The sequence below is a fragment of the Neovison vison genome, chromosome 9 (assembly GCF_020171115.1).
Source record: "Neovison vison isolate M4711 chromosome 9, ASM_NN_V1, whole genome shotgun sequence".
NCBI lineage: Eukaryota > Metazoa > Chordata > Mammalia > Carnivora > Mustelidae > Neogale > Neogale vison.
Genome location: NC_058099.1, coordinates 92,229,652 through 92,257,373, shown reverse-complemented (window position 1 = coordinate 92,257,373; position 27,722 = coordinate 92,229,652). Strand labels below are relative to the sequence as shown.

Below are 27,722 nucleotides of genomic sequence, written 5' to 3'. Positions count from 1 at the left end.
AAGAATGGAAGAAAGCAATTCGGAAAGTGAAGACCAGAATCCTAAGTTTGATTGCTTAAAGCCTCGTGTGTTGGCCGTTGGTCTAGAACATGTCTGACAAATCAAGCAGTTCCAGAAAACACCAAGACCCCCACTCCGTCCTCACTACTAACGAACAGCACTGCTTCCCTGTTGACGTGCATTTAAACATAGATTTCTACGCCTAGGCTATCTTCACAGACGAAAAGGCATACATATACTTCTCAGGGAGATCTCTATACCTTCATCTTGGTCTGGTCCTTACGCCCAAAACCATTGGGATTCTTGAATGCAATGTTTTCCCGGTTCCTTGTTTTTATCTTCCATTAAATAATGGCGATTATTTTGTCCCTTTTCTACAACAGTGCAATGTAGATGGATAAAGTTCTTAGCACAATGCTTGGCACATAGCGAGCAGTGAATAAACATTTCTTATTTTATTATTATCCTACAATAAAACGGAGATGACAGCATGGGATGGAGATTAAAGGAGAGGATTTTGAAGCCAGGCTGCTGCATTTGAGCCCCAGCTCTGCCCTTCATTAGCTATTTTGTGACTTTGGACAATTTTTAGGAGTTCTCTGTACTCAGTTTCTCCGTGCGTAAAATGGAGGTAATAATTATTCATAATTCATGGGGTAAATGAATCATAACGTGCCAAGATTTAAATTGCCATACAGTAGCCATGTTGTAAGTATAAGCTGTTATTATTTATTCCTTTTCATCCGGAGTGTCCAGAAGATCCTTTATGTTTTTTCTGCCTTCTGACTTTTCTCTCTTTACCTAGAGTCCTTATTTTACTTTATTTATTTATTATTATTTTAAAGATTTTATTTATTTATTTGACAGACAGAGATCACAAGTAGGCAGAGAGGCAGGTAGAGAGAGGGAAGGAAGCAGGCTCCCCGCTGAGCAGAGAGCCCGATGCGGGGCTCGATCCCAGGACTCTGGGATCATGACCTGAGCAGAAGGCAGAGGCTTTAACCCACTGAGCCACCTAGGTGCTCCTTATTTTACTTTAATACATGCCAGATTCTATTATCTCTTCTGTGTGTGAAAGAAAACCAGATTTCACTTAATGAATTTTCAAAATATTAATAATAATTTTTATAATCTATGGAAGCACTAAATGCCAGGAAAGAAGAAAAGTAGTTGCTAAGACTTGGTGCTCATACAAGGACTGTATTATGACATTTAAGGCAGCGGTGTTTGAAATCCCAAATGCAAACATTACCGTGAATTTCTTAACTCAACCGAGACCTTCTTTTGGGCACAGGAGAAGATGAGTATGTGACACTTATGCAAAATTAAATTTTACTTCCCCAGCTCAGATCTTTTCCCAGTATCTCCCTGAGTCAGGGGTTCTAGAGAAATGTTTAACTCTAACGAGTCATACGATTGCATCATACAATTTTACTTTGTGCTCAAAACAAAACAGAAAGACCTATAGGATGGGACTCTCTACCAACATGTGGATTTCCAAAATACAGGAATTCAGGTTTCATCAGAGCCTGGGAGAGTCATGGCAATCGTGGGGGATGGGCACTGGTGGGCGTTCCCAGGTTCCTATTTTGCTTTGGCCCTGCCCCTAAACTGAGCAATGTTGCTTACAGGAAGCCACAGAATTTGGGAACAGTGGGGGACACTCGTTTCCCACTGTGAGTTAGTCTGCTCACTCTTTCCTGAGGTTGGTGCAGGCAAAACTGAGCTCTTTACAGATAAAAAATTTTAATACATCAGATTTGAATATTTCAAATCTGAAACAAGAATCATGCTGATTTTACCCCCCTCCCCAACAAACATTTTTCAAGGGATAGTTCATCTCATTCTGAATAGAAAGGTGAAAAAATAGGGACTTCTAATAGGAACCCATGCTAAATGTAGTGAGGGCCATATTTCAACACTGAGGAGGCATATAAGCGAAAACATTCTCTTTTCCAACTGCAAAATTGCAAAATGTCACATTGGTGGTTTAAAAAACCGATCAGAGCACAGAAAAGTTTGCAGGGCTGCTAATGAGATGACAGTTATTTTTAAAAAGTAATTCCCTGCTTGGTTTTATGGGGAATTATCACGGCTCATGCATCCAGATAGCACGTGCCCGATTAAGAGCACAGTTTCTGGAGTAGTTGGTAATCTCTACTACTGTTGCTTGCTTGAACAAGTCACATTTGCAAACTGCCTCTCCAGGCTTCACTGTCCTTCTATATGAGCTTTCATGTGCATCTCCCAGAATTTTTGTAAGGATTTAGTGGCATAATCCATGAAACACATCACAGTGTCTGGGACAGAGTAGGGATCAATAAAGGGAGAGTTTTTATATGATACTAATACTAGGTATGTCCTTACCAATCCACTCCTTTGCACAATACTTTCTGCTAAGCTCCTTAGTATAACTCTCACCTGATACACAAATGCTTCAAAAGGGAAAGCAGACCCTCCCCACCCCCAAGGAATATCCAATCCTTTTCCTTGCCTGAGGATTAGGGAACTTTCTCTACTTCACTTGAATAGGGCTCTTCTTGTTCAAATTATATCACACACCCTGTTCCACTGGGTGTGTCCGGTGAGCTCAGCACCGGGATGGAAGTCATATGAGGGAAACTCTGCACCCATCCTAGCAGCTCCAACCTGTCACTGGGAACAGCAGACCCAGCCCAAAGTGCTCTCCAACGCCAGCTTCCTCTCCTACCCTTCTCCCCTCAGCTCTCAAAAATGACGATGTTAGAGACACTGATGAAGCTGATGACAATGTCAATGCGGACAGCTGACATTTAACACTTACACTGAGCCACGCACTACAGACACTGTGTAGACATTATTTCACTCAACCTTCCCAACGGGCATAAGAAGCAGGTCCTATGATTATCCCCTTTGACGTATAAAGAAACCAAAGTTTAGAGACATTCAATAACGGGCCCGGGGGGTCACACGGTGTGTAGCAGGGGGCAACTCTGCAAGCAGGCCTGAGACCAGCTGAGACCTTTATTCTTAACCCGGAGGCCATGTCCAATCCCACGGCTGCATTCGAGTGTCTATAGCATTAGCGCAGGCCCTGCTGTTCCCCCCAGATCAACTCCACCAAACCCCACAGTCTCCAACATGTTTCTGTCCCAGCCACACCTCCCGACCTAAAATTCACAGGACAGAGGAGCCACAGCTGTGCAAGTGGGACACCCATTACTAACTCCACTTGGGTTCCCATACTCCCCAAATGAATTCATCGCCCTTTGTGGTTTGCAACAGCCATGAACCGTCATGCAAAAACAAAACAAAACAAAACAAAAACAAACAAACATCCCCACAGGCAGAGATTCCTGAGGACTTCAAGCCTCTTAACTAGTACCTTTAGTACTCTAACATTAATATAAGAGGCACATTAATAATTAAATTCATTTTAAAGATGAAGAAATAGTTAGGCACCAAGAATGCTTTGCCCACAGCCACCCAGCAGGTGGACATCCACCAGCAATGAAGCCCAGTGGGCCCTGGGGAGGTCCTTACTGCCTTGTGGCTGCAACTTCCCCACACGCACTCCTCACACACACGTACTGTCCAACTACCTTCTCGCAGCTCAGCTAAAAGACGAATAACACGTCCTAGAGCCCTCAGGGCACCGTACAATAATAAGTTGACCCTTCAGGCCCTAGGTTCATGTTATCTTTTCACCGGACAGTCTCAATTTCTCAGGGCAAGACAAAAAGGTCCCCCAATACTTGTCAGCAGTTCTCAGCGGAGGGACTGCAGCTGCGCCACCTCGGCGAGAACTTGGAGCCGCAAACGTGCTCGCACTGAATGGTGCGACTGGGATTATGCCTCGGACGCGGAGGTGGGTTCACTGTCCTTCGCTCTTTGCCGCAGCGCTGGAAATGCACAAAATGCCAGCCACGGGCCATTCCTTTTTGTTTATTTAAATGGAGAATTTTTTAAAAATCACTTTTTCCACTTCACGGCTCCTTTGGACCGGGGAATAAAAATAGCGAAGTCAACAGGAGCCAAACTTCTTCGGGGGGTGGGGGTGGGGGGGTGAAGAGCCCGACTCAGAACCGCCTCCAGCCGCTGCCTGGAAATTCAACTCTCCTTGCAACCGCTTCGCCACTTGCCCCATCTCCCAGCGGCCTCCAAGGCCGGCGCAGTTGAGAAGGAAGTCCGCGGCGGGCCCAGCAACGGCTCACCCCGCGCCCTTCACCCTGCCCGGAGCGGCCACCTGTGCGAGGCGGGGTCGGCGAGGGAGGGGGCCCCGAGGGCTCGCTCAGGGAAGGGACGCTGGTGGCCGGGACACCCGGGAGGGCTGGAATCGTCGGGGAGGCGCGCGGGCGGGGGGCGGCGCGCGCGGACACTGTCGCGCGCTCAGCGGCCCCAGCGCGGCCGCCTCGCCTGGGGGGCAGGGGGCGCTCCGGGGGTCTCAGGTGCTGCCCACCTTGGCGTCCCCGGGACTCGGTCCCCGCTCGGTCCGCCGGGGCGGTGCGGCGGCGCAGCGGGGCGCGTCTTACCTGTTGATCTTGAGCGCGAACGCGCGCCGCTCTGCGCCCGGCAGCGTGGCCATGGCCCGCGCGCGGCTGGTCGGCCTCTAGGGGCGCGGGGCGCGGACGGCGGGGGCCCGGCGCGCCGCGGAGCCGCTGCAGCGCACGCCGAGCGGGACGCGAGCCTCATCTGTCAGTCGGCGCTGGAAACTTCCGCATTTCCACCTTCGGCGCTGCGGTCACCGCGGGGGAGGGCCCAGCCTCGGAGCGGCGGCCGCGAGCCCGGCCAGCCCCCCGGCGCCCGGCCCGGCACGCAACGAGCGGCGGGCGAGAGGGTGTGGACACGCCGCGGGACTGCCCTCCGGATGCTCCGACCGACGGCGCGCTCCGGCCGGGGCCCTGACCTCGGGCAGAAGCGAGCGCGGGCGGAGGGCCCCGAGACCCCGGGCCAGGCCGGAAACTCCACCTGCCCGGAGCCGCCGGACCGCCAGCGCGGGTGGGCACGCGGGGCAACGAGCTGGGCGCCCGCCCCGCGCCCTCGGCCCGGCTGCCGGCTCGGGAAGCCAGCCCCGCGAGTCTCGAGGCTCGGGGCTGGGCCTTCGGAAGGGTCCGCTCCAAGCCCGGGGGCCGGGGCGGGGGTCAGGGGGGTGGGAAGAGGCAGATTTGAAAACAAAAACCAACCAACCAACCAACCAGCCTACAAATCAACTTCTCCAAAAGATGGGTCCCGCAACCTTCCTGGGGCACTTGATGTAAATATAATGAATCCAGCCAAGGAATAAACATTGTAAATCATTCCCTAACATCCCCTTCAATTTTTTTTTCTTTTTTCTTTCTTTTTTTTTCTTTTCTTCTTCTTCTTTTTTTTTTTTTTTCCCAACAGAAAGATAAATGCCTTTCTCTGGGAAAACCCTGCACGCCTCTTTCCTGTGGTTCAAGAATATGCTGCGGCCCTGTTTATTGCGCTTTCAGACTGAGAAGTCTGCTAAGAGGCCAGACCCAACTCAAGAAAAATCAGAAAAGTCCCAGTGCTCACCAGAGTGGGAAAGTACATGTTTATTTCAAGTTACTGGTTTGCTCTGAGTTTTGCTATAAAACAGCACTCTCTAAATTCCGCCTCAGTTTGGCAACTTGCCCTTTAAAAAATACTAAAGCAAGATATTTTTGGTTCAGAGCTACACTGCTGCCCAGGGTGACTGCTGACCATTGGAACAGATGGTTCGTCTGAATTCAGGTGTGCTATGTAAAATGCACGTCAGATTTTGAAGACAGTGTAGAAAAAATAATGCAAAAATATCCTGTTAGTGATTTTTTTTACATTAATTGAATGTTCAAATAATAGTTTTGATATTAGGCAAACAAAATATTAAAATTATTTTCACCTGTTTGTTTTTCCTTCTTTAAAATGTGGCTTGCGTGAAAGAATGTTTAAATTACACGTGTAGCTCACATGTGACAGTCACACGTATGTGTGTGGTTGTCGTTGGCAACCTAATATATTAGTAAAACACCTGACGACTGAATTGAGTCTCTTCTTGATCACCTTCCTTTTCTCCGGTTTTGGATGGCTCTGTTAGATTAGTAATTCCTCAGAGCAGGTCAGATAACATTTCCCTGTAAATATCAATGCCTGTGGGGCACCTGGGTGGCTCAGTCAGTGAAGTAAGCATCTCCCTTGGGATCAGGTCCTGATCTCAGGGTCCTGGGATCAAGCCGTGCATCAGGCTCCCTGCTCAGTGGAGAGCCTGCTTCTCCCTCTCCCTGCCACTCTGCCTACTTTTGCTCTCCCTCTCTCTCTTTTCTCTGTCAAATAAATAAAATCTTTTAAAAAAATTTTTAAAAAATCAATGCCTTTAAGCACATAAGACAAAGTTCTTCAGTCCAACATTATTATATAGGCTATGAAAAAAGATCCAAAGAAAAGAAAACTTTTTGTAATGTGGAGTTTCTGGCTTTCAAAAATTCTGAGTTTATTTACTGCACTGGGAGCTGTAGGCCAACATTTAGATCTAGAGATGCTGAGAGAACAATTCTGTGATGACTTCTCGAACTGGGAGCAAATGCGTGATTTGTGGGCAATTCTTCACACCAGAATCTTGAGTCTGCTGTGTACCAGGTTGGCCTTTCATATGGTTTCTCAGAGTTTCTAAATGTTCGTGACACAGGCATGCCTACATAGCCAAAATATTCTGGTTTCCACATAAACACAAATAAAATGTAATGAGAGTATCTCAAGTTTTCAGAATTTGCAATCAAGGAAAACTTTTTCTGGAGGGGGTGGGTAGGTAAGGGGGAAGGAACCATAAAACCTTCCACCTTATACCCATCAGACTCCATACAACTTGGGATTGGATACCTAATTAGGTTAGGCCAGGGGCGCCTGGGTGGCTCAGTGGGTTAAAGCCTCTGCCTTTGGCTCAGATCCCTTGCTCTCTCTCTCTGCCTACCTCTCTGCCTACTTGTGATCTCTGTCTGTCAAATAAATAAAATCTTTAAAAAAAAACAAGAAAGAAAGAAAAAGAAAGATCAGGCCAGCATTACACTCCATGCTGTCCATTCTCGGATGGTTAGAAATGACTCCAAATTTCCTCAATAGGCTTTTAACAATTCACTGTGAGTATGTTTTCCACTAATTTAGTCAGATGCCTATTTTTACAATGTATCTGCTCTGGGATACATTCACAGATCACAGATCACTAGCTAAAGCCCTGGCTTCTCACTATTTCTTTAGTTCCCTGTCGTTGGGTGTCTCTCTTGGCCGCCCCCTCTGTCCAAAACGCACTCTAGAAAGCCGCCTTCTTTCCACAACTAGGACCTCTCATGGCCTTCCTCTTCTTCTGCATCTCTATGTCATCACTTTTGTTTTCATCTTCATAAAATTCCTCCCTTGACAATTTTTTTTTTTTTTAAGAGAGAAAGAGAGCGAGCATTGGGTGGGGAAGTCAGGGAAGGCACAGAGGGTGAAGGAGAGAAAGAATCTTAAGAAGACTCACACCCAGCACAGAGCTGATTCAGGGCTCCATCTCATGACCCTGAGATCATGAACTAAGCTGAAATCCAAAGCTGAATGCTTAACCAACTGAGCCACCCAGGCATCTACCTCCCTTGACTTCTATACCAGCTGTAATGTTTATCACGGTAAATTCTCCTCTGGCTTTCCTTATGTCTTCTTCTTACCTCTCCAGAAAGCCAACCTCTTTCTTGGGCATCTTGCATATTTTATTTAACAAACAAATAACACTTACCTTGTACGAGAGCCTGTTGTGAGCCCTTACAAATACTAATTAATTAATTAGTTAATTACAAGCATTAAGTGAGAACATTATGCCTACTTTGCAACCAGGAGAACTGAAGCTCGGAGAGGTTAAGAGATTTGCCCAAGATCACAAACTAGTAAGGGACCGAGTCATTTCCAATCCTAAATTGATGCCTTTCTCCCAAATACATCCACTTAACTATCCTAAAACTAACACTCTCCATCTCCCTACCCGTTTATTTGTAACCTGGCTGTTTCTTTGTGATCACTCATTTCTGCTGATGGCCCTCTTTCCCCATTTGCCAGTTCGAGAAGTTTGGAGTCATCTAGGGTGGGAAAAGCAGGAAACCTGCATTCTGGCTCCAGCTTTTCACAAACCGTGTGACCCAGAGCCAGTCACCCCCCGCTGGGCTGACGCCATCTGCTTGCCTCCCTCTGAACTCTGAACGCGTCAGCTCTAAATTCTTCCTCTTCTTTAGCCTTTGGGTCTCATCCTCCACCAAGCCCTGTTATTTATACTTCAGAAACCTCATTCCTACTTAGTGTTCTTGTCCTCGCTCCTTCCCCTTTGGCCTCAGCAATCAACGTCTGGATAACAAAGAAAAGTTGTTTTGTTTTGTTTTTTTAAAGATTTTATTTATTTATTTGACAGAGAGAGATCACAAGCAGGCAGAGAGAGAGAGAGAGAGAAGGAAGCAGGCTCCCCGCTGAGCAGAGAGCCCCATGCAGGGCTCGATCCCAGGACCCTGAGATCATGACCTGAGCCGAAGGCAGCGGCTTAACCCACTGAGCCACCCAGGCGCCCCCAAAGAAAAGTTTTTAATGGCCTCCCTGCCTGTTGTTTCTTTTTATTCTGATTGAATCAAACTCTATCGTTGTATGAATTTTACTAAGACACTTGTTTCATCATCTTCTTTCCCTGCTTAGTTAACTTTAGTGACTTCCCATAGCACTACAACCAAGTGTGTTCTCTGCAACTGGTTTGTGTAGAGGCCCACCCTATGTAACTAATTCTGACCCTCACCTCTCTGTAGAAGCAAAGAAGATCTGGCCTGGGGCCTTCCTTGCTGGTGTCATTCTTCCTGCCTTCCTCATGGCTGAAGTCCTAGCCAGTCTCTCCTGATCCTTCAAAGTTTGAATGGAGTTTATACCCTCCACCTCTACCTGAAGGAGCCTGTCTTTCAGCGCGACAGCACCTTGAACTAGCTAGAAAGGGTAGATCATCGCCAAAGAACACAACCTAGTGGAATTTAAGGTCCATAGGACTGCAGAGCGAAGTGTGATCATTTGCACAACTCCTTCTTTATTCCCCGAGCCTTTTAAGATTGTGTTCATCTGTCACCTTCTGAGAGCATCTGTTTAACACTGGAATGCCCCCTTCTCAGCTCTGATACTTCTAACTCCGTCTCCAATTTTGTTTTTCTCTATAGGACTTTCTCACTATCTGACACACTCTAAGACTTATTAATTTATGATTATTATCCCTCATGCTTCTAGAATATGATTCCATAAGTACAGAGAATTTTGTTTTACCCACTGCTCTACCTCCATTGCCTAGAACAATGCTTGACGCATGGTAAGTGTTTGACAAGTACTCATTGAATAAATGAATGCACACTTGACTCAGTATTGAGCACAGACCACACACTCAGTATTTGTTAAAGTGAACTTGGATGGGAGTGATCGAGTTTCCTGTGTCTTTCGGAAGAAAGTAAGACTCTTTTCTTATTCTCTTGAGTTTTTCAGCTGTGCCTTTGTCTGAAATCTCTCTCTTGGGTGGAGAAATGAAACCAGCAGGTAGATTATTACAAGAAAGTATATATTTGTATTATTGTTTTGTCATTGACAACAGATACAGAAAGATTCGCGTGCTGGCATTTAAATCCAGCCATAACTCAAACATGAGAATTGGAATTCCTATTTTTCTCCACTTTATTCCTTGCACTGTCACAAGAAATCTGTAAGTATGAAAAGAATATAGAATAAGAAACTTTCCCTTAATGATCATGGTGATAAACACACATGTATGAGCATAATGTATATATTTTTATATGTACACTTTTTATATTATTTTTTAATTTAGGATTTAGCCCATATTCCAATGTGTAACGTTATTTCAATAGTAATATTCATCCCATAGCATTTTATAACTAGAAAGACCTTGGATTAATTCATTAACTCACTATTCCATTATCATCTGTATGCTTCTTCTTCATTCCCCAGACATTATTGAGTGGTGAGCATGCATGTGTCAGGCTCTGTGCTAAGGGATACTGAGGGCAAAACAATGAACAATACTTGCTCCGGGACTTTGTAGAACTCAGGGTCTAGGAACGCGAAGAGTTACAAAGGAAAGAAGCAGCTTGGGTTCCTGTGACAAGGCAGGAAAGTTTTGTTTCCCAAAACTCTGGTGAGTGCGGAAACAGAGAGGGGAAGTGATTTATTCTAGTGGAAAGGGTGTTGGCAGAGGGTCCGACGCTGAGGAAGAGTGACTTAACTCACGCAGTGACACGGGGACTGGGTCTTAAACAACAAGGAAGCATTCGCCAGGCAGAGAAGGGCGTTCAGGACGTCGCAGGTACAAGGAGCACTGCGTGCCAAAGCAGAGAGCCCAGACCCGCCATGGTCCATACCAGGAATGAAAAGTATAAGGGGAGCTGCCAGGCACAGAGTCAAGTGGTGAGAAAGGAAGCTTTGGAGGTGGGCGGGGCATGAATAGGACCATCCTGTCGAAGAGTTGAGACTTTCTTCTACCAGGTGGTGGTTGCTGTTTCTGTATCTAGGTCATCGTCTCCTGGGGGCTGATGCCTCTAGCTACCTGGAGGTGCGTGGTGGGGACCATCCAGTAGAGGACAGACCCAGCGTGGTGAGGATGAGGCCTCCTAGATCCGGCACTGCCATCCCCATCTTTATCACCCTGCGCACATGCACTGGACACGAATGAAGACCTACACAGTTCTCTACAGAAGGATTTAGGCAGGTTTCCAAGAGTCACATCGGATAGGGAGAGAGGGAAGATTTATGGTGGACAGAAAGTCAGGCGTGGTGCTCTGGTCTGGTTCCTCCCGCCTCTTACTGGAGTGCCTCACTGGGGTACAGTCATTGCCTCATTCCTGACCTCAGCTCTCTCACTGACTTCCCTTAGGCCACCCCCACTGATCCACTTCCCCATCAGTCTATTTTCTTCTCCCTAAAGAAAAAAATCATACCTGGAGACAGGAATGGGTGATCGTGGTTGGCTTAGAAGAGCTCCGACTCATTCTCCTGAGCTACCGAAAGAGAAGAGGGACAAAGGGGAGGGTAGTTGGTGTAGACAGTGAAGACAGCCTACCATATTCACACTGTTGAGAAGTTGAATAAGATAATGCCCATGAAGGACAGAGCATTCTGCTGGACAGCCGCTATGGTCTCAGGCATGTGAGCTGTAATTTTATTATTATTCGACATTTGTGCTTCTTGAAAGCCATATAACTGTCTTTTACATGTTTACTATTATTTTCTCCTTGCAGATTCCGAGAACTGGAATTTATTGGGTCAAAAATTATAGACTCCTGCCAAAAAATGCATAAATCTAATCATGAGGAGATAGTAGAAGAACTTAAATTAAGGGACAGTCTACTAACAGGACAGTCTCTAAAAAATGTCAGCGTCATGAAAGACAAGGAAAATCTGAGGAACAGGTTCAGATGAAAGTAGACTACAGAGGGGCCCCTGGGTGGCGCAGTCGGTGAAGCATCGGGCTCTTGATTTCGGCTCAGGTCATGATCTCAGGGTGGCGAGATCGAACCCCACGTCCAGCCGCACGTTGGGCCCCACGCTCAGTGGGGAGTTGGCTTGAGATTCTCTGCCTCTCCCTCTGGCCCCACCCACTCCAATAAATAAATAAATCTTAAAACAAAAAAGAGAGAGAGAGTCTGCAGAGACAGAGCAAGTAAAGGCAATGAGGGACGATGCTAGATTGGACCTCAGATCAAGAAAAATAATTACTCCAAAGAATATCACTGGGGGAGGGGGAGATGAACCGTGAGAGACTGTGGACTCTGAGAAACAAACTGAAGGTTTTGGAGGGGAAGGGGGTGGGGGGATGGGTGAGCCTGGTGGTGGGTATTAAGGCACGTATTGCATGGAGCACTGAGTGTGGTGCATAAACAGTGAATCTTGGAACACTGAGAAAACAAAATAAAATTTTTTAAAAATCAGGGAAAAAAAATATCACTGGGGCAATTGGCGAAATCTGCATATTGACTATGTATTTGATAACAAAATATTATATCAAAGTTATATTTTCTAAATTTGATAGTTATACTGTGGTTGCATAAGAGACTATCCTTATTCATAGGGGATACATACTCGAGTTTTTAAGATAAAACAGCAGAAAAGTATAATGTCTGCAATGTACATTCAGATGCTCACCCTTGGTGATGACGATAACGATGATATTGATAACATTAAGAGTATTTTAAAGATTTTATTTACTTATTTGTCAGACAGAGATCACAAGTAAGCAGAGAGGTAGGCAGAGAGAGAGGAGGAAGCAGGCTCCCCGCTGAGCAGAGAGCCCGAAGCGGGGCTCAGTCCCAGGACCCTGATATCATGACCTGAGCCGAAGGCAGAGGCTTAACCCACTGAGCCACCCAGGTGCCCCTGATATTGATAACATTAAAATAAGATAATAAACAACACAAATAAAGCAGTTGGCCAACCTAGCTGAAGATTATGTAAAAGTTCCTGCTCTATACATCTGAAAATTTTTCAAAAGATAAAAAATAAAATTGACTTTTGCTAGCTCATGCCAATTTCTAAGACATGTTTAAAATAAAAGACTTTCATTTTACCCTCATTTATGCTAGCATTTATCTGTAGTTTTGCAAGTTGACTAGCCTAAAAATACATTTGGAAGTGTTTTAATTAGGCGCATATTGATTAGATGAGCTATTTTTCCATGTTATCTTAGGACATGGTTGTGTTTTGTGGGGATGTGTCCATTTATGTTTTGTCCCACTTGTCTATTAAAATCTTAGCATTTTTCTTATTAATTGTATTTGCCCTTTAACTAATACATTAACAATGTGGAGTATTTCTCTTTGAATAACTACGATCTTCCTAAATATCTTGAGCCATTTGGGGAAGGACTGAAACCAGACAGGCTTAAAGTATCTTTAGAAATTTTGGTGGCCTGTGCTGAGTGTCAGCGTCGGACCAAAGTTTATATGAATTTTTGAAATGCAGAATTTCAGTATTCTCCAATATCCTCCCGGTCATTTCACTCTAACCTGTGCCCCCCTCCCAAATCCCATATCACCATAACCATTTAGGTACCATGACAAGCCCTGGGACATCTTCAGAAGAGGGAAAAGCAAGCTGTGTGGTGGTTCTTTGGACAGATTTGCTTGACTCAAGTTTCTTGAGCCCTACACACTCCTGCCCACACAAAGTCGCAGGCAGTATCACGGCACAATCTGACTGTGTGAACACTGCAATTCTTAAAACAGCGTAATTACATGGTACTAAGACATAGATTATGGATGTTAGGTCCAGGTGACATGACTGCCATGTCTCCAAACCTATGTCCCATTCAGGAGCAATCTATGTCCTTAAGACAGAAGTTCTCATACTTTGTGAGTGTGGGAATTACCTAGAGAGCTAATAGTAAACAGAGTCCCAGACTCATTGAAGTAGGATGGAGAAAGCAGAGACCCCTCTACATCAGTCAATTTCTCCAAGTGATTCTGTTACATATCATAGTTAGAGAAACATTATTTGAGAGCTGCCAAATAAAATGAAACTATTCCTAAAAAGGTAAGGTTAAAAACTTTAATCTGGGGTGCCTGGGTGGCTCAGTGGGTTAAGCCGCTGCCTTCGGCTCAGGTCATGATCTCAGGGTCCTGGGATCGAGTCCCGCATTGGTCTCTCTCTCTCTCTCTCTGCCTGCCTCTCCGTCTATTTGTGATTTTTCTCTGTCAAATAAATAAATAAAATCCTTTAAAAAAAAATAAAAACTTTAATCTGCCGGAGGTTTAGCTTAGATGAAGAATTGAGAGGGACCACTGGAAGCAATGACCGATGAAATAGATAATCTATATGGGCAGGTGTATTTGGAACTTAGGATCCTGAAATGATTCTCTTTCTAGGACTAACTCATCGTTCAGCAATCAGCTTCTTTTTCTTTTTTAAAGATTTTATTTATTCATTTGACAAAGAGAGAGGGAGAGAAAGCACAAACAGGGGGAGCAGCAGGCAGAGGGAGAAGGAGAGGGAGAATCAGGTTCCCAGCCAAATAAGGAGCCCAGCGACACGGGGCTCGATCCCAGGGTCCTGGGATCACGACCCGAGCAGAAGGCAGATGCTTATCATCTGAGCCACCCAGGTGCCCCCACCAATCAGCCGCTTAAAAAACAGTACACTTAAGTAAAACCCATGTAACACATAAGGTGAATGTATGACTTATTGATGGAACCAAAACACATCTTTTCTTATGGGTACACACTGCATTCAGTGGGGATAATCCTTGACAATCCCATATGGGAATGTGGGCAGGTCCCATGACTTTTCTCTTACTCTAGGGTACAGTTTAGCTGCAAATATAGCTTGAGGTCTGAGATCAGAAAAAAAACTCCACCTTATCTTTAAGGACAGATTTCCCCCCAGCTGGCTGCAGCTGCAAAGAAGGGGAAGGATGAGTGGCTGGCTCCTCCCTTCACTTCGCACCATTCCTCTACTCTCCGTCCACTCCGACTGGCTCGCCAGTTTCTGACCTCTTGGGGTTGAATGAAGGGTGAGATATAAGAAAGCTCCAGTAATTCCACTACTGAGTATTTACCCAAAGAAAACAAAAACACTAACTTGAAAAGATACACATATTCTTTTGTTTACTGCAGTATTATTTACCAATACTATTTACAAAAATATAGAAGCAAACCAAGTGTCCATCCAGAGATGAATGGATCAAGAAGGTAGGATATAAGCTCTCTGTATGTATGACGCACGTACAATGGAATATTACTCAACCATAAAAAGAACGAGATCTTGTCATTTGTGACAGCATGGATAGACCTAGAATGTACAATGCTAAGTGAATTAAGGCAGACAGAGAAAGAAAAATATCCTGATTTCACTTATATGTGGAATGTAAAAAAAAATAAAACAAATGAACAAAGAATCAAACAGACTCTTAGACGTAGACTCTTAAACAATGGCAGCCAGAGGGAAGATGGACAGGGGATGGCCAGAACAGATAAAGGGGATTAAGAGATATAAACTTCCAATTAAAAAAGACTGAGTCACAGAGATGAAAAGTACAGCATAGGGAACACAGGTAGCAATAGGGTAATAATGTTGCATGGTGACAAACGGTGACTACACTGATGGCCGTGAGCATTGAGTAATGTACAGAATTGCCAGATCCATATGCTGTGCACCTGAAATGAATATAACATTGTATGTCAACTATGCCAAAAAGTTTTTGGGAAGAAAGAACTCTAGAACTGATACCGCTATGAGCTAGCTTCGAATTTTCTGTGCCTGATAGATATGCAAAGCTGAGTTCTTACTTGGGGTTTCTTAGGTCTTTTGGAAGACTGCTTTCCTGGAGATTTCTCTCTGGTAGGTTATTTCACTTATCTCATGCACCTGTGTTCATAGTGTTCACTGATTCTTTTACAGCTACTTCCAATTTCCTACGGCTAGGGTCCTCTGCTCTCTAAGGGATCCTACTGGACAAGACCCCAAATGACCCTTAGTTGAATCTCACCCCTGTGGTCCTGACCCACTGAAAATGCTCATGAACGGTCCTGCTTGATCCCAACACAGCCTCTACCTTGGTGCCCCAGGCTGCTTGAACATCCGTGGTCCGGAGTCGGCCTACCTCTTTGCATCTCCCGGCTCAGGAGAATTGTCATTTCCAATTCTCGGAACGGTGTTCTGCAAGCCATGGAAGGAAGGGGTAGCCCTTCCTCATTTACCACCCCCTTCTCCCAAAATGGAAGCTCTCCTTGGAAATATCTTCTCCAAAAAAAATCTCTTCAAAAGTCCTGTGAGGTTGAAGAGGCATGGAAATAGTTCTCAGTTCCCTTGGTAAATTCTGCCTGTGTAACCTAGTTTTGAAATATCTGTATTTGTTGTATTTGATTATCCTAGTGAAAATTACATTTTGATTTTACATCATTGTAGTGTTAGGTGCCCTACCATACCATTAAGCCACATTTAGGGGGGCCATACTTCAGGGCAATTTTTTCCCTAGGTTTGAAGTTCTTGGAGACAGGAATAGATTACTAGAAAATGATACAGTTAAGGCTTTACTTTAGTAGAAATTATTTTGCCATGTAAAATACACATGGAGATGAGTATACAGTCTCATCAGATGAGTGAACGTACAGCTAGATGAACTTAACAAAGTAAACACACCCATGTCACGGGCACTGAGACCAAGACAGAGAACATCACCAACTTCCAGAAGTCCCCAAAATACCCTTTCTCTGTTGGGTTCCCCAGGGTAATTAATATCCTGACTATTAACACTATAGGTCCATTTTCCCCCTGATATTTTTAAAAGATTTTATTTATTCATTTGACAGAGATCACAAGTAGGCGGAGAGGCAGGCAGAGAGAGGGGAGGAAGCAGGCTCCCTGCTGAGCAGGGAGCCCGATGCGGGGCTCGATCCCAGGACCCTGAGATCATGACCTGAGCGGAAGGCAGAGGCTTAACCCTCTGAGGCACCCAGGGGCCCTTTTCCCCCTGAGTCATCCATATTTCCACACTTAGCAGGAGATGATTCACCTCATTTCTGTGTGCCCAAGGTACGAATACACCGAAACAGTTACTATCTGATTAGTAACTCTCTTTGTGAAGGGTAGCGGACACTTGGCTTGAGCTCCCCTGACCTTCTCTGATTCCAGCTTGAATTTACAGAAGGACTCTCAAGTCACTTTAATGACCTGCCTTGGGTTTCAGGAAGAGCAATTTTAAAAATAAATAAATAAATAAAAATTTAAAAAATTTAAAAAATTAAAAAAAAAAAAAAACCTCCCACGATTAAAAAAAAAAAAACTATGTTCAATGTTAGGCTCCTTCAGGAAGAAGTCTATTATTTCTCCCTATTCTTTTTATTTTATCCTATCAATTTGTTCTTTTAGTTTGGCTTATTTAGAATCGTAGAATATTTGAGCCGGAAAAAAAAAAAAACAACAACACATCTCCTGGGAATCATTTTGCATAAATTCTGTTAAGTAGTATGAGTTCCTATTTCCTCAGGAATTATGATAAGAAGTTTTATCACATAGCCCCCTGCAACAGGCTATTCACAATAACAAGTGAAGAGCAGAAATACTTCTCTGAATATTTCTTGCATTGTAGTTTGTAATTATGTGGTAGATGTTATTTCAATTAAAATGAAAGACTTCAGGGAATGATAGATTTTTATCAAGAGTAGGATGGCTTTTTAGTTTATTTCAATAACAATTCACATTTTAAAATTTCCACAGTGAAATTCAATATGTGTTTTGAAAACTTATCAGAGTTTACTTTATAGATTAACAGCAACACCTCAGTTTAAAAATGTTGACGTTAAAATAGGATCTACACTCTTATTAAGAAGTGAAAAGCACTAAAGACTTGTGTTTTCATGAAATTCTGTCTAACAAACATTAGAGTATCATTAGAACATCATTTTATTTTAGTTTAGTTTATTATGTTAAAGATTTTTTGAGATTATTAGAGAGAGAGAGAGAAGCAAGTAGGGGGCAGGGAGGGGAGAAGAATATTCCCCACTCAACAGGGAGCCTGATTTGGGGCTCGAACCCAGGACCCCGGGATGGCGACCTGAACTGAAGGCAGATACTTAACTAACTGAGCCACCTAGGCACCCATAGAACACCATTTCTAATTAGAAAATCTTTTCATGGGGTGCCTGGGTGGCTCAGTGGGTTAAAGCCTCTGCCTTGGCTCAGGTCATGATCCCAGGGTCCTGGGATCGAGCCCTGCATGGGGCTCTCTGCTCAGCGGGGAGCCTGCTTCCTCCTCTCTCTCTGCCTGCCTCTCTGCCTACTTATGAGCTCTGTCTGTCAAATAAATAAAATCTTTAAAAAAAGAGATTAAAAAAAAGAAAATATTTTCATTCAAACTGAGATATATATATACATATATATGTTATAATATATAATATATACATATATATAAATAAATTTCATTTATTCATTCATTCAACAAAGTATTTGAGGAGCATCCGCTTTGCACCAGGCATTGCATTAGGCTAGAGACAAGTCGCATGAATTTGGTTAATATTGTTGTGGTCCTCAGGAACCTATAGTTTAGCGTAGTTGAGAGATAAATACGTAAAGAGATAGTTTCTAGACAGGATAATCACTGCTTCTATATGTGCTGTAGGATTCTGTGTATGTTATAGGAGCACATAAAAGGCACCGAAAGCATCCTAGGATGGCCATGGACTCTTTCCCCAAGCAAGTGATACCTCAGGTGGGTGGCCAGATATAGGTTAGGCAGGAGAGTGGTGTAGACATTCACAAAGGCTAAAGCAACCGGATGCCATCACCGGACATAGGGCATACAGTATAAAAGTTGGATTGGAAAAGGAGAGGAGAACATAATTAAATGAGCTGAGGACCTAAAAATAAAGACTCAAAAAGCTCAGAAAGAAATAATCTGTAAGACAGGTTAGTAGAGTAAATGTGGGTCAGGAGTCAAGCCAACTTCGATTCAAACCTTAGCTTCACCACCTGACAGATGTGTGAGATTAAACAGATCCTTTAACTTTAACTTTCAGAGCCTCAGTTTCCCCACTGTGTAAAAGGGGGTCAACAACGTGGACATTATAGGGTTGTAGGGAAGATTGGAAGATTCAGTGGGATAATGCATATAAAAGTGCCTAGCCCACACTGAAAGCTCAAAAATTGGAGGCTTTGTTATTTTGGAAGAAAATCAGGAGTGAGGGATGGGGGGGGGGAGTATTCAAAGACCAAAGCCAGGGACACCAAGTTAGTTAAGTGATTGCCTTCGGCTCAGGTCATGATCCTGGAGTCCCAGAATGGAGCCCAGAATGGGCTCCCTGGTTAGAGGGGAGTCTGCTTCTCCCTCTGACCCTCCCCCTTCTCATGTTCTTTCTCTCATTCTCTCTCTCTCTCTCTCTCACTCACTCTCTCATAAATAAATAAATAAATCTTTAAAAAACAAAAAACAAACCCAGGAAGATAAAAAGAGTTTTACAAGATGCCTTTGGCTAGAGTCAAAGCTACTAGCAATTAGCTTCCTTTGCAATTGACAAGTGAACCATAAAAGTGAATGAACTTGTGGTTACTCAGATAAAAGCACCAGTCAGAGTAATAATTTATGTTTGGGGGACCTAGTTGTTTACCGGACATGCCCAGGGAAGGGATGGCCAGCAGCAGAATTATAAAGCAGATCTGTTTGTTTTCAAACACTCCTGAGCTAGATTTTAGTTCCCTTGTGAAAATGCAAAATGGACTTCTGGGCAGGGTGATCGATTGGATATTCGCATTTACTTCGGTTTTCTTCTGAAACCTAGTATAACGATAGTAAAGGAATTACTATTTTAAGGCAGAAACTCACAGTGCAGATGAGATTAGGAGGGAAAATAAAACAAACTTTAGAAAATTAGAAGCCATCTTATTTATTAGATCTGAGAAAGGTGATCCCGAAACTTGCCTCCAGAAGGCTAGGGAAGGCCTGACTGCATTGCAGAGCTCCCTAACATTGTGGGAATGTCAGTACTTCTGGAAAGGGGGACCAAGTGGGGCTAAACACAGGAGTATTGTTTCGTAAGTCTGTTTAAGAAGCAATGAGATCTCTTTAGATGCGCTAACATAGAGCCAGATTACTGCCCTCTCCCAGCCTGGCAGAAGCTGGATAAGGTAAATTGAGAGCATCACGTTCTGGAGAACGTTTGGCACATTTGGGGATGGGATTCAATGCAGTGAACAGAGGGAGGTGGTTTCCGTGAACACTTACGGAAACATTTGTAACCAAATAAAAGCCAAGGTCTTTTACGTCCATTCTGATTCCAGACCTGGAGATTGGAATGTCTGGGGTATTTGACCAAGTGGAGAGGAAGGACATAAAGATATTGACATCAAGAGTGCCCCAATTATTTCTTCTAGGGGAAGAGAGGGGGAAATAAAATAAGATGAAATCAGAGAGGGATATAAACCATGAGAGACTCTTAAGCATAGGAAACAAACTGAGGGTTGCTGAGGGGACGCAGGAGGGGCGATGGGGTAACTGGGTGATGGGCGTTAAGGAGGGCACGTAATGTGATGAGCACTGGGTGTTGTATGCAACGATGAATCACTGAACTCTACCTCTGAAACTCATAATGCACTACATGTTAATTAGTTGACTTTAAATAAAATAAAGAAATTTTTAAAAAGAATGTCCCAATCCAGTGGCCCAGCCAGAGTACCAGAAACTGAAGCCATCAGTTCATGAGACTCCCAGCACCCCACCCCCCACCGCCGTGGGACCAGAATTTCCCAGAGGCTTTTTTAGACTTCACTCCTAAACTCGCGTAGATAACCACAAATTATCAGACATTTAAGGAAAAGCACCAACATGAAAGTGTTGACGTAAACCAATCTTTTAGAATCTCTAACAAGAAACAAAGTTTTATGTGAGACCAAGTTAGGACCACTGCCCCAGAAACGTGCTCTTCATAGGGAAGAAAGTGGTCCGAGAGTGAATGAGATTGAAAGGTTTTACAGGGTTAGACACATTTTTACATTTTGTAAAACGCTCAAAAGATTGTAGGCAGGAATCACAAGTGTTAACATCAAGGAATACAGGGATTCCTGCTTGATATCTCAAGAACAAGAAGGGTTTTCTCCTGGGCTTCTCCTCTGTAAGGCAGACCTACCACGTAACCATGGAGTGCCCTAGACCAGGCTTTTGGTTCAAACCAAGTTTATGTACAGTCCTACTAACTCAGAAAGAAATCTAAAATGCCTTCCCTTTTATATCAGGCCTTTAGAGAGATTTTTTTTTCCTGTCTCTCTTATCAAAAGGTAGACACCAAACAAACAAAAAAAGCAACTTGGAAGAAAGCAAAACTATAATGGGATCAGAAAACTATTATTAATATGTACAGAAGGATCAGAGGTGATATTATACCCACAAATTAGAATATTATGTAATTTTAAAATATTATTCAAGGAATTAAGGGGGGCTTTGGGAAATTAAAAAGATATATGATAACAGAATAAAAAATTCAGAGAAAGGGCACATCATCGAGTTGAGCAAATCTCCCAGAAAATAAATCAAAAAGAAAGAAGGAAAATAATTGAAAAAAAGAAAAGACAATTAGAGGACCAGAATAGGAAGTTTAATAGCTGCTTAAGAGGAGCTCCATAAAGAGAGACAGACAAAACCAAAGGAAGGAAATCACCAACAAAATAATTCCAGAAAATTCAAGGAAAGGACATGAGTTTGCAGATTGGAAGAGCTACTGAGTGTCCAGATACTAAATGAAATTAGACCCACTCCAAGACACGTCATTGTGCAATTTCCAAACACTATGCATTTGTTTGCTAGGGCTGGTATACGAAATAGCACAGAGTGCATGGTTTAAATACCAGAAATCCATCATCTTGGTTTTAAAGCCTGGAAGTTCACGATCAAGGTGTTATAGACCCCAAAATAGAATTTTTTTTTTTTGAGGATGTAAAACTAAAGGAACACCTAACCCATTTGAATGTATGAAAAGGACATTTCAGACAAGTGTGTAAGAGTTTAAGGTGAATAAGTGATAAGTACACAATAGTAAATAAGCAAAACTAGAAACACAAAAACAAGAAAAACATTAATTTCAGGGAAAATAAAAATTGAGTAGGAAACAAATGCAGGACACCATGAGGCTCAAGTGTAAATATAATTTTCACAGTCCCAATAATGTTCAAATAAATATTAATATCACCAAGACAAACACACACGTGCGGAGTGTGGGGAGACAGAAAGAGTGGTGGGTACCGGGTGTACGTGTAGGTGAGAAATGAGAGAGAGAGTTACATTTTCCTATGTACAAATCTGTGGTTATATTAAAAAAATCATTCATCTGCACACTTAAGATTGGTAAGCTTTATCTATTGTTTATAGTTCAATTAAAATAAAAAAACACCAACTATTGCTCAGGTTTCAGCTTAGGATCACAAACACAAATGCCCAGTGGGGCTGGGCAAGGAGCTTGACCAGGTGAAGCAGTCTTGATAAGATGGGATGGGGAGGGGCGCCTGGGTGGCTCAGTGGGTTAAAGCCTCAGCCTTTGGCTCAGGTCATGATCTCAGGGTCCTGGGCTCGAGCCCAACATCGGGCTCTCGGCTCAGCGGGGAGCCTGCTAACCCACCCCCCTCTGCCTGCCTCTCTGCCTGCTTGTGATCTGTCAAATAAATAAATAAATAAAGTCTTAAAAAAATAGATATGGGAAGGGGTATCGGTATGGACGCAATAAACCAAAGAAGATGTGCTCTGTTCCTCAAGTGGGCTGTCCCTATTTCGCTCCAGTTGTAAAAACATGTATCACAAAATTTAAGGACTTTTTGAGAGATGTATCTGTAAGTTTTTACAAATGAAAAATGTCCTGATTTTTAAACCATTGCTTTATCAAAAAAACATAGCTGGGGGAGAGAGTTGGCCCATAATCTACCAGTTAAAGCCATGAAGCTTTGTCATCCTCTCCTGGATGTGGGGGAGACCTAATATCTCTGAAATTATATTGCATTGGGCTAGTGAAGCTGGCTCTGGATGAAAGTAATTTTAAACAGCAAACCAAGGAGCAACGACCTATAAAACTAACAAGCCAGAGCAAAACAAAACAAAGAAACAAAAACCTCTGGACCAGAACATTTTTCCAAGGTGTGCTGATGTGATAAAATCGGAATTGCTTAATGCTTATAAAATATCAAAGATTATGCCTTTGACTTCCCATATTCAGAGAGAGAATTTAATTGGGATAACGTCTACAAATTAACTGAAGATCTAAAGCATGAGAATCACTGAGATCCTGCTAATATATAGACTATCCGAAGTCCATTTTTAGTCTGAGGTCAAAGTCTGAATGACTCAACATTTCTCTTGACTTCCAGGCTTATCAGTGTCCTGTGTCAAATAGCAAACAATGTGTTAGATTTAAGTCTTCTCATTCCTGAAGTGTCTATGTCTGTTATTGTGCACATGAACAAGGGTGAAAAGTGAAGGAAACAAATGAGAAAAATTACAGTATTGTATAAATAAAGATAGGAAGTAGATCAATGTTTGCCTGGGACCCAGGGTAGAGAGAAGACTGATGGTCCACAGACAGTTTTGGGGGATGATGGAAGTGTTTGAAAATTAGATTGTAATCACTGCTGCACAACTGTATAAATGAATTAAAACTCTTGAATTGTACACTTAAAATTGGTGAATTTTGTGCCAGGTCAATTACACTTTAATAAAGCTGTAACTTTACTTTTATTTCTTTTTAAGAGTTTATTTATTTATTTCAGGGAGAGAGCAAGAGAGAGAGCACTGGCTGGGGGGGGATGAGAGGGAGAGAGAGAAGCAGACTCCCCACTGAGCAGGGACCCCTATGTGGGACTTGATCCCAGGACCCCGGGATCATGACCTGAGTATAAGGAGATGCTTAACCAACAGAGCCACCCAGGAACCACAACTGTAATTAAAAAAAAAAAAAGAATAATGGATGATAAAATTAGTGGGCTAAAATGTGATAAGAAATAAGCTATTTACATAGTCTCAGATTATCTCCTCCTTAGATATTTATTAACTATAATGGGGAGGCTGCCTGGGTGGCTCAGTCACTTAAGCATCTGCCTTCTGCTCAGGTCATGATCCCTGGGTCGTAGAATCGAGTCCCAGATCAGGCTCCCTGCTTGGCAAGGAGTCTATTTCTCCCTCTAACCCTCCCCTTCTCATGCTCTCTCTCTCTAATAAATAAATAAAATCTTAAAAAAAAAACCCTATAATGGGGAAAATAGTGACTTTATGGTGGAGAAACCTAGCAGATACCATTTTAACCAAGTGATCACAGGTAATGTCACCAGTAAAGGGATGATGGACATCATGAACCCTCTGAAGTGATGCACAGAGATATAACATCAACTTGTGAATTCCAGCCCAAAATGCACAACCTGAATTTAATCCTGAGTAAGCATAGAATAAACCTGAGTTGAGGGACAGTCCATGAAATAACTGACCAAGTACTATTTCAAAGTATTTTCAAAGTATGAAAGAGATTGAACAATGCCCCAGAATAAATAGATTAAAGAGATTTTTTTTTTTTTAAGTGTAATGTAAGATCCTCTATTGGATCCTGGCTCAGAAAATGGATGGGACAATCCAGTGGGACAATCAGCAACATTTGCAAAATGTCTGCAGATTGGCTAATAGTATTGTGTTCATGTTAATCTCCTGCTTTTGATAATTGCACTATGATTGTGTGAGATATTAAAATTAGGGGAGGCAGAATGAAGAGTATGTAAGAATCTCTGTGTTATTTCTGTAACTCTTTTTTAAAGCTTTATCTATTTATCTGAGAGAGAGATAGCTTAAGAGAACATGCGTGAAGCGGGGAGGGACAGAGGGCAGGGGAAAAGCAGACTTGCACTGAGCAGGGAGCCTGACGCAGGGCTTAATCCCGGGACCCAGGGATCAGGACCTGAGCTGAAGGCAGATGCTTAACCAACTAAGCCACCCAGGTAGCCCTATTTCTGTAACTTCTGTAAGCTATTTAGAAATAGTTTTAAATGAAATATTAAAAAGTTAAAATGATAACATGGATGTGGAGAAAGGGGAAACCTCTTACAATATTGGTGGGAATGCAAGCTGGTGCAGCCTCTTTGGAGAACAGTGTGGAGATTACTCAAGAAATTAAAAATAGAACTTCCCTATGACCCTGCAATTGCACTCCTGGGTATTTACCCCAAAGATACAGATGTCGTGAAAAGAAGGGCCATCTGTACCCCAATGTTTATAGCAGCAATGGCCACGGTCGCCAAACTATGGAAAGAACCAAGATGCCCTTCAACGGACGAATGGGTAAGGAAGATGTGGTCCATATACACTATGGAGTTTGAAGCCTCCATCAGAAAGGATGAACACCCAACTTTCGTAGCAACATGGATGGGACTGGAAGAGATTATGCTGAGTGAAATAAGTCAAGCAGAGAGAGTCAATTATCATATGGTTTCACTTATTTGTGGAGCATAACAAATAGCATGGAGGACAAGGGGCATTAGAGAGGAGAAGGGAGTTGGGGTAAATTGGAAGGGGAGGTGAACCATGAGAGACTGTGGACTCTGAAAAACAATCTGAGGGTTTTGAAGAGGTGGGGGGGTGGGAGGTTGGGGTACCAGGTGGTGGGTATTATGGAGGCACGGATGGCATGGAGCAGTGGGTGTGGTGAAAAAATAATGAATACTGTTTTTCTGAAAATAAATAAACTAATTTAATAATTAAAAAAAAGTTAAAATGAAGTTTTACCTTTCAGCTTGGAAAATGGCAGTGGATTGATAAGAAATGAATGGTGAAGTGATCAGCCAAATTCTACCAAATTCTAATGTTAAGAAAGCAATAAGTAAGAAAATAAGTCAATGCAGAGATGTTTTTAAATGAAGTACTAAAAATAAATATTATATTAACAATTCTTTCCTTCTTATTCCTCCCCTCCCTAGAGAGCCATACTATACACAGTATTCTGCATTTTTTTTCTGTTTAACAATATATCCTTTTAGTGACTCTTGCATTAGTCAAAGAAAGCATTATTTTTTTAATTTTAAAAGCTTTAAAACCCGAAATCATGATCTGAGCCTAAGTCAGGTGCTTAACTAACTGAGCCACCCAGGCGCCCCTGAAAGTTAAAGTTCTTAAAGTAAATAAGATACATATCAACAACCTTTTTATGAAAGACAAATTACAAATATATATCGAAATATTAATTGCAGAGGCGTCTGGGTGGCTCAGTGGATTAAGCTGCTGCCTTCGGCTTGGATCATGGTCTCGGGATCCTGGGATGGAGCCCCGCTATGGGCTCTCTGCTCGGCAAGGGAACCTGTTTCCCCCTGACTCTCTGCCTACTTGTGGTCTCTCTCTCTGTCAAATAAATAAATAAACTCTTTTAAAAAATATTAATTGCATTTACCTTTTTTTTAAGCATATGCTTTTTGACCTAGAATTTCTATGGAAAGCAATTGTTCTAAAGGGAAGATGTTGGAAACGCCCTAACTATCCACCCGTAGGGGTATGGCTAAATGAATTTGGTCCATTCATATGTTGGAATAATATGGTCGGGTAAGGCTTTACATTTTATTTACATATTAAATTGCTAGAAGCACCTTTATTTTGAATAGCCTCCAAGAAAAAGTTGGGCAAAGAAGGGTGAAAGGAGCATTTTGATTAATAAGAGACACTCGACTAAAATGATGGTAGATTTTTTTTTTATTAATCACAAGTAGGGTAAATTCATATGCAGCTTAATTGAAAACATTGAATTCCCTGTAATACCCATATCCCATAGATTAACTATCCCATAAATTAACAATTGTGATTTCCTTCAACAACCATGTAGATGAGGTCATGACATGCTTTAAAGTTAAAGGTTACATTCCAGGAGATTAAGTAACTTCCAAGTTAACAATCAACTCACCTGGAGAGCTACTTGCTCTTTTCCTGTACACATTGATGAAAAAATTAATACAACAGCAACAGAGCACAAGTATGATAAATATATCATAACAGCAACAGCGCATACTCAGACCTTTGCCCTACCGATGCTCTTTTGCCTTGGGCTTCTGTGGTCATCAGAATGTAAACATTGACTTTATTAGCTTTACTGAGCAACATAATAACCAGCACAGTACTTTCACTTCTAAAAACTCTGGGGTGGATAAGATTCTGCCTTGCCAAGTTTTGCATGAAATATCGTTGTGACCCATAACCTGTCTTTTATATTAAGTAAAGCAGAATCACGATTTTAGGTTTAAAATATTTTATTTGAGGGGCACCTGGGTGGCTCAGTTTGTAAAGCGTCTGTCTTCGGCTCAGGTCACGATCCCAGGGGCCTGCGATTGAGCCCCGCTTCGGGCTCTCCCCTCAGCAAGGAGCCTGCTTCTCCCTCTGTCTGCGCTGCCCCTGCTTGTGCTCTCTCTCTCTGTGTCAAATAAATAAAATCTTTTAAAAAAAATCAGGATCCTGGGCGCCTGGGTGGCTCAGTGGGTTAAGCCGCTGCCTTCGGCTCAGGTCATGATCTCAGGGTGCTGGGATCGAGTCCCGCATCGGGCTCTCTGCTCAGCAGGGAGCCTGCTTCCTCCTCTCTCTCTCTCTGCCTGCCTCTCTGCCTACTTGTGATCTCTCTCTGTCAAATAAATAAATAAAATCCTTTAAAAAAATTAAAAAAAAATCAGGATCCTGCTATTATTAAAGCAGGGGAGGGTATTGGGTAATACACATACCTAATTCAGGGAAGTTCAGATTATTCTACACATAAATTTGGAGGGGTCACTTAAATTCAGGTAGACTGTAGACGTATTAAGTGCACTGGAAAATGCTGACCCACTATGTGGTCGAGACGGAATGGCTCAGTGGCTTGAGGAGAGGGGTTGCCATGTACTGGGAGTAGTCGACTCTGGGACCCCAGGCCAGAACAGACACAGGAAAATCATAAGAGGAAAGTAAATCAGTCTGAAAAGGATTCATGAATCTTTCCTCCTAGTGAAAGCATGGTGCTCACGGAGAGACAGAGCTCCGGGACTCAGAAGACACTCGCTTGAAACTGGGAAGACCTGGTTTTCCTGATCGCACAATATTTTTGTATTAAGTGCAACTAAACACTCTTCAAGAGAATTTGAAGGACTAGGAAGAAGAAGGAAGAATGAAAGCATTTTATTTTTGTTTCTGTGTCTTTTACTTACATTGAAGAAATCATGCGTAGGTGCCCGTGGATTTTGCCACTTCTCTAAAAGTATAAAAGTTA

General features: G+C 42.9%; 1 protein-coding gene across 2 annotated transcripts in view; it reads right to left on the bottom strand.

Moving 5' to 3' along the window:
* Positions 1 to 4,567, bottom strand: part of DOCK8 (dedicator of cytokinesis 8) — a 204,516-nt gene extending 199,949 nt beyond the window's left edge. For both annotated transcript variants that reach the window (XM_044265948.1, XM_044265949.1), the window contains exon 1: positions 4,512 to 4,567. In XM_044265948.1, coding sequence (XP_044121883.1) covers positions 4,512 to 4,564 — 53 coding nt within the window. In that variant the 5' untranslated portion in view covers positions 4,565 to 4,567. The remainder of the gene's footprint in view (positions 1 to 4,511) is intronic.
* Positions 4,568 to 27,722: the final 23,155 nt, after the last annotated feature.